Source organism: Chrysemys picta, chromosome 1 (genome assembly GCF_011386835.1).
Source record: "Chrysemys picta bellii isolate R12L10 chromosome 1, ASM1138683v2, whole genome shotgun sequence".
In the NCBI taxonomy this organism is placed as follows: domain Eukaryota; kingdom Metazoa; phylum Chordata; order Testudines; family Emydidae; genus Chrysemys; species Chrysemys picta.
The window spans coordinates 141273092-141280258 of record NC_088791.1 but is presented as its reverse complement, the minus strand read 5'-3'; the positions used below and the strand labels follow the sequence as shown (position 1 = coordinate 141280258).

Below are 7167 nucleotides of genomic sequence, written 5' to 3'. Positions count from 1 at the left end.
TTTATTTGTTTTCAGTTCAGTAACAGAAGTAGGAGCTGGAGGAAACAGTTTTTTCTCTGCTCACTCCCCTCTCGAGACTCCCACTAAACACGCAAGCTACAGAGAGATCACACAACATACCTTGGAGTTTGTTGTATGGGTTCATCACATTTTTCATGCCCCTGAGATCTGCCAATTCATATCACACAAGATCTGAACAGTCAGCAGCTAGGAATGGCTTCGTTTTCTACCAGAGCTGGACTGGAACCTGTTGTGTTATTCTCCACATGAACACAAGAAGAACTGGTGTTAAACAAATAAATGACTTCATTTATAACTTTACATTCACTTGACAGCACAGTGCCTGCTCTCAGCTTCAGCAGGCAACTTTCTGATCACAGCAGCCTTCCAGTTCCAAATTATCTCAACATTTCTATGTGACGGTGAGAGTTTGAACTTTCCAACAACACCCTACGCTCTGTCACAACTATAGCTGCTGCTCCGCACACCTGTGGCCTAGAGTCTTGAGGTCTAATGTTGTCTGCAACTATTCACTGCATTTCTAGCACCATGTGCACCAATGGAAGATAGAATTCCTGAGCTCACAAGGATGGACTGTTATAGCAGAAATAACACTATATGGGCAGCTCTTTCATAAGTGGTACACAGCAGTGGTGTTTTGTGAGCACTCATCCCCAAGTCAGCTGAGCATTTATTTTCTTAAACTTCTGATTCAGCTCAAGTGTTAAGGGATTTTATCTCCACTGGAGTTCAGGATGGCATTGCCTTTAGCCATCCTCCACATTCACTGTGTTTGTCTATCTGTTTTTCTGATGTGTCAGGGTCTCCTGACGCCCTTGATGAAGGTACATTTGCAGGCTCGTTATCCACACTCTCCCTCTCTTTCTCTCCATTTTCATTTGCTGCACCTCTCTGGAGCTCTCATTCACTGCCTTCATCAGCTGCAGGCCCAGCAACAAAGGGCTGTCTAATGTGAGTGCAGCTGGGAATCACCAGGATGAAGGACTTTGTGGTGTTCCTCTTGATTATGTGGTTATCTGGGGTCATATGTGATGTGTTGACTGCACCTCTTAGGGAACGAAAACGACTTCCAGCATCCCTTCCACTGCCTGATTCTTCTAGTATATGAAGTCATACATACTGTCCATCAGAAGAGAGGGGACAACCAGAAACGCCTGGAGATGCAAAGGCAGCTCCACAGACTGCAGCCACCCCCCTGACATCAGACACCACCGGTGCAGTGCTCTGCTCTATTCAATGTTGATAATAGTCGGCTGTGTGCGTGTGTTCCCTCTGTGTGCTGCCCCGGCTCTGCGCAGATCGCTGACACAGCAGACCCCGAGAGAACCCCCAATGACCACACACTCTGATAAGGTACGAAGGCACCCGGCCAGGTTTATTGTCAAACGAAGCACAGTAATCGTTTCCGGCAGACTCTACAGGACACACAACGAATATGTGCTCCCTGAGAATGGACACAGCTCAGTCAGTGACCGGACTCTCCACTGCCTCCTAGGCTGGACAGAGACACCGCCCCAGGGATGCATTCTTATACACAGGTACAAACAAGTTACACATCATTCCTGACATATTGAGGTGCAACCCCTCTATGTAGCAAGGTACAACCCCTCTACGCAGTAAGGTGCCGCCTCTCACCTTGTACATGTTGGTTAGAACAGAACAACTCCATCCATCATATTACCCTTTTGCCCCGCCTTTAGGATGGGTCAGCCTGTTCCTTGTTATCTGTGTGGAATGTGCATGTATCAGAGTGTTCTGGTATCTCTAGTGTCCAGTACCTTTTAGGTATGTATATTTTTGCAACATAGGCCCTTTCCTTGCCAGTTTCTGTGAGCAGGGCCTGACTTTTGCTCACAGCTTAACTTTGCTTTATGTTAGCAAAGTCTTGACCATTACTTTAGTTCAGGCCTTAGGCCTCATAGTAGGCCTCTGATAAGAGTTTATGTTTCTGTGCATTATCTTACTACACCCCCTACAACACACTAGAGCACTTGTCTCAGCCACTGTAGCCAGGACAGGAGGTCAGGGAGGGCCAGAACGTGATAGCATTGCAGGGGAGTAGGAATAGGCTTAATGACTGGATTGGGGAATAGAAAGAAAGAAAGAAAGAATAGTATAGAGGACAGGGAATAAGAGAAAATCATTTGGAAAGAAAAAGGATGGCAGGAGAGAAAAAGAGCCATATCCTGAGATGTATGTCATGGCAGTTCCTGGGTATCTTTACAGCCCATCTGGAGACACCAAATGTATCCTAGACAATTTGTCTAGGAACCATGGCCCAGCAATAACCTTCTGACTCACAGGTGCATATACTCCCTCTGTTTCCTCCCATCTCTCTGGGTTTTTGCTGGCTGTCTCAGGGCTCTGTGTCACTGTGCAGTGTTGCACGCACAGTAATACACAGCTGAGTCTGACAGTGAAAGGCTTCTCCATGTTAGGTCCCATTTTGTGTTCCTCCTCAGCGCTGTCATGGGCTCAGCTGTGAAGTTGGTGCCAGGTCCATCTCCTACAGAGTTGAAGAGTCCCTCCAGCTCCCTGCCTTCCCGTTGCCTGTACCAGTACATCCAGCTGCAGCTGCTTTGTTTCAATGTACACTGCAGGGTTTTAGGATTCTCCCGAGCCCCTGTGAGAAAGGGTGTCTGCTCCACATACGCTGACCCCATACCTGGAAAAATGAGAAGGAGAAAATGACAGAAAATGGAAAAGACCTTGCCTGTGCAAACAAACAGGGATCTTTGTGCAATATTCTTGGCAGAGATTTGCCTTCCCTGTGGACTGAATTGACTGAACATGCATTAGGAGTCTCCCAAATGGGATTCACTCTTGGTTCTGACAGTCTCAGGGTGGGTGTATTTTAACCCATAAATCTCTGGTCCTTGGTGATTCTCTCCATTCCTCCCAGCGTCTCAAAGCAGATGAGATGTGGTCTCCAAATATCCCTTCATACCTCAGTCTCAGTGACGAGAATGTGTCCCTCAACGTGGAACCAACTTGGGACTCTGGGCCTGCCTGCCCCACCCCATTCCTATGGTCACTCAGACTGTACCTGGGACCCAGAGGAACAGTGCTGAAAGCACAAGATTTTGCCACATGCTGGTAACTTTCCCCTCCTTTGTCTCCACTACACTGTGGGTTTCCTCCTCTCTGTGCCTCAAGTTGAAAGCGAGCTGAAGAGCAAATACGCTCCTCAGTGGGAGGAGAAACAAGGTGGTGTCCCTTTATGGAGAGAGTTTTGGCTGCCTATGTCTTCTTCTCTCTCTGTTTCCTGGAAAGTCAGTTTCATGAATCCCTTGGAGACTGTTGGCTTGTCCGCTTTGCCTTGATGATGCCTTCTTGCCATTAACATGGAGATGAGAATTTCTCCTCAGGAATGATGAGGGAGAAAATGCTATCACAAGAGAGGACTTATGCCATGTAGCAAGCCACATATTCTAGAAGATATAGACAGGAGCTCCTGACAGGTGACTAGAGTGACCCCTTGAGGCTGAGTGGGTTTCAATTACTGAGGCTGGATTATTCACAGAATAACAGAACGTGGATTATATTTATTGCTTAATACAGTATTATTATAATCAGAAGGATAGGTTTATATTATCTCTCTGTGAATGTGTGTTAGTACTAGAGTCCATCAGTGTGTTTTCTGGAAATTAGGATTAAGCATCAAGAAGAAGATCATCTCTAAGGTTTTGTCAGGAGTTATTCCAGAATAAAGTAGAGTGTGAATTTGAAGGGCAATCGCTAACCTGGAATAAGAGTATCCTCATGGGGAGCTTTTCTGGAATAATTATTTCAGTCAGTTTCCCAGAATCCCTAAATAAAAACCTGGTTCATGGTTATTGCTCTAAGCAAATTATCCATCGAGTGATGAGGATAGTAAGAAGTCTGGGGCATGTCAGTGTAACGCACCGATTAGTGCATGTGATCATAGCTCCCTCTAGCGACTGGCTGGCAGAGCTGATGAGAGGGTGAGGGAGATAGGAGAGAGCACACCTGGCTAGTGTCCTGTGTGGGGAGCCTGTGAGGGAGCTCTCTGAACATAGCAATAGTCCAAGCCTTGCATTGCTAAAGGAAGGTGACTCTGTGAACTGTCTAACCTCATTCCACACCCTACCACAACAGTAGCTGCTGCTCCACACACCTGTGGCCTAGGTTCTTTCTGCATGAGAGCAATTTGCAGAGATGTTGCTACACTGATATAATGACACTGATGCACACCCTTTGTGAAGAAGGGTGGCTGTTCTATGTAGGTGGAACCCACACCTGGAAGGAAACAAGAAACAGTATGGGTACATCTACAAGGCAAATAAAGAAATAAATAACCTTGGCAGTGAGTCTCAGAGCCTGGTTCAACTGACTCAGGCTTGTGGGGCTAGTGCTATACGGCTAAAACTTCAGTGCAGATGTTCCCGATCAGGCTGTAACCTGGACTCCAAAATTCAGCCGGAGCCTGAACATCTACACTGCTACTTTTAGCCCTGTAGCACAAGCCCCATGAACCCAAGTCAGTTGCCCTGGCTCTGAGACTCGCTGCCATAAGGTTTTGTTTGGGTTTTTCTGCAATGTAGACATACCCCATGAAAGAACCAGGTGGTGCCAACTCAGGGAACAAATTGAGATGAAAAAGAGAGAGAGCAACAGAAAGAAAGGAAGAAAAAAGAAGGAAAGGGTAAAGGAGAGAAAGGGGGAATGAAAACTCATCAGTTTCCCTACAGCCTCTTTGTTTCAGACTCTGGGTGCTGGGCTGTGATTCCTCCATCTCGGAACTAGGGGAGGTTTTTGTCACCATCTCCACTCTAATCTCTCACTGTGCCTTTACTGCAGGTGCAGTAGATGGTCTAAGACCGAATCACATTCTGCATCTCCAACCTGAGCTCTGTGCTACTGACCCGCTCAGACCGATAGGATGTTCCTTCCTGGATTATTTTCTCCTGGTCACCCTTGGTTCCTGATTGCACCAGGAAGTGCAGATGGCCTTGGGCATCCTGCCGGTACCAGCTCATCCAGGGGTAGGTCGGGTTCTTCAAGGTGCAGGTGACTGACTGTGACACTTCTGGCCTCACCATGAAATAGGGGGGTGACTGCTCCACTAATCTGCCCTTTGCACCTGGAAGACAAAGGGGTCATAACCAATAGGTGAGAAACCTCCCCGGGGAACCTGATCCTACCGGGTGGCTACTGCAAGGAGCCCTGCCCTCACCTGAGTGAGCAGTGACCAACAGCCCCATTAGCAGAGAGAGGAGCAGCAGCAACTCCATGTCCCATCAGCATCTGCACTGGGAGCTGTCTGGGAGGAAGGGGGTTTGCAGAGCCTGGGAGAGGGGAGAGGACGAGTGTAGTAGTAAATAGGCGTTGCCAGAAGTAACACTATTGATCAATGTGCTAGCTCAGCGTGCCTGCTGTTTGTGTGTGACACTCCCATCCTGAGAGGAACCGCTCTGCCCCCCCTCCCCCTCCCCCCGAGACAGTAGAGGGAATTGCTAAACCTTGAGTAACTCAGGCACATGCCATCTCCTAGAATACCATGAGAATTTCATGTGAACACAGTACACAGATGCACCTTGTCCAGACTATCTTGTCTTGCAGTGCTGCACTGAAGAATCCACCATGACCCCGGTAAATTGTTCCAATGATTATTTACTAACTGTTAACTTCAACTTCCAGCCATTGGATCAGGTTATGCCTATCTCTGCTAGATTGAAGAGACCATCATCAAATATTTTCCCCATTATAGGTACTTATAGACTGTAATCAAGTCACCGCTTAACCTTCTTTTGTTAAGATTGAGCTCCTTGAGCCTATCATTATAAAGCAGGTTTTCTAATCCTTTAATCATTCTCATGGCTCTTCTCTGACCCCTCACTAATTATCATCATCCTTGTTGAATTGTGGGCACCAGACTAAGCAGGTAATTCTAGTAATGGTCTCATCTCTGTATACAGCATTGGTAATACCACCTTCCTGCTCTTACTCCATATTCCCCTGCATAGAATCCATGGCTCAGCAATCATGTGAATAAGGCAATACAGTCAGGTCAGAACAGTCCCCAGAGACACAGTGAGACCAAACCACAGGGCGAGGGCTGGGATCAGCATCTGGATTTGAGGGTTTAATTTAAAGAAAATGAAAAGAGAGAAATGGAAAGGGAGAGCTGGAGCAAAGGGAATAGTGAGAGAGAATGAGAGAGAATAGGAAAGAAATGGAAGAAAATTTCAAGGAAGAGAGAAAAGTGTTCATAATAGTGATCAATGTCCAATTTCAAGAGACCAACAGTGAAATCCTGGTCCCATTAGGGCAAAACTCCCATTGCTATTAATAGAGCCAATTACATCTCAAGTGTGCAACATGGTCACTGATCTGGTGTGGGGGTTGCTGATGATCCTTACACTGCTTCTGAAGACAATGTATGTTCCAGACACTTCATCTTGGAAGTACACCCCTGCATTGTCCTTCCAACGTCTAGGCGCACACAGCTGCCTCTATTTCCTCCCCTCTCTCTGTCTCTCTGGGATTTTGCTGGCTGTCTCAGGGCTCTGTGTCACTGTGCAGTGCTGCAGGCGCAGTAATACACAGCTGAGTCTGACTGTGAAAGGCTTTTCCATTTTAGGTTCCAGTTTTTGTTGCTCCTCTGGGCTGTCAAGAGCTCGGCTGTGAAGTTCACCAATTGGTCTCCATAAGAGTAGAAGAGCCCCTCCAGCTCCCTGCCTCCCCGCTGCCGGTACCAGAACATCCTGTCACAGTTGGATTGTGTGAGTGTACACTGCAGAGCTAGGGAGTGTCCATGGCGCCCAGTAAGGAAGGGCAGCTGCTCCACATACGCTGAGCCCACACCTGGAAGGAAATGGGAAACTACATGACAGAACCGCAAGGGCAGAGAGTGAGAGGACAGACGGGGAGAAAACGAACAAGTGAGAAAAGAATGAAGGGAAACCCAGAGGGAGTGACGAGCAGAGAAAATGGGAAGGAAACAAAAACAGTGACTTCTGTGAGCAAACAAATGGATCTGCACTGAACCGGTCCTGTCTGTGAGTCAGGCTCTCATGCACTGAGTCAGTAGGGGCTATGCTAGCGGTGTCCCAACTGGGAGGGGTATTTTTGCTTTAGTTCCCCCACTCCTTAGTTATGGTCTCTATTCCTCCCAGGGTCTCA

At 47.3% G+C, this 7167-nt stretch overlaps 1 gene segment (V, D, J or C); it reads right to left on the bottom strand.

Annotated features, from left to right (window-relative positions):
* Window positions 1–4856: 4856 nt before the first annotated feature.
* Window positions 4857–5276, bottom strand: LOC135974016 (T-cell receptor beta chain V region E1-like). The segment is given in 2 exon segments: window positions 4857–5125; window positions 5219–5276. Coding segments are annotated over 2 exon segments (327 nt in total).
* Between the last annotated feature and the right edge of the window lie 1891 nt (window positions 5277–7167).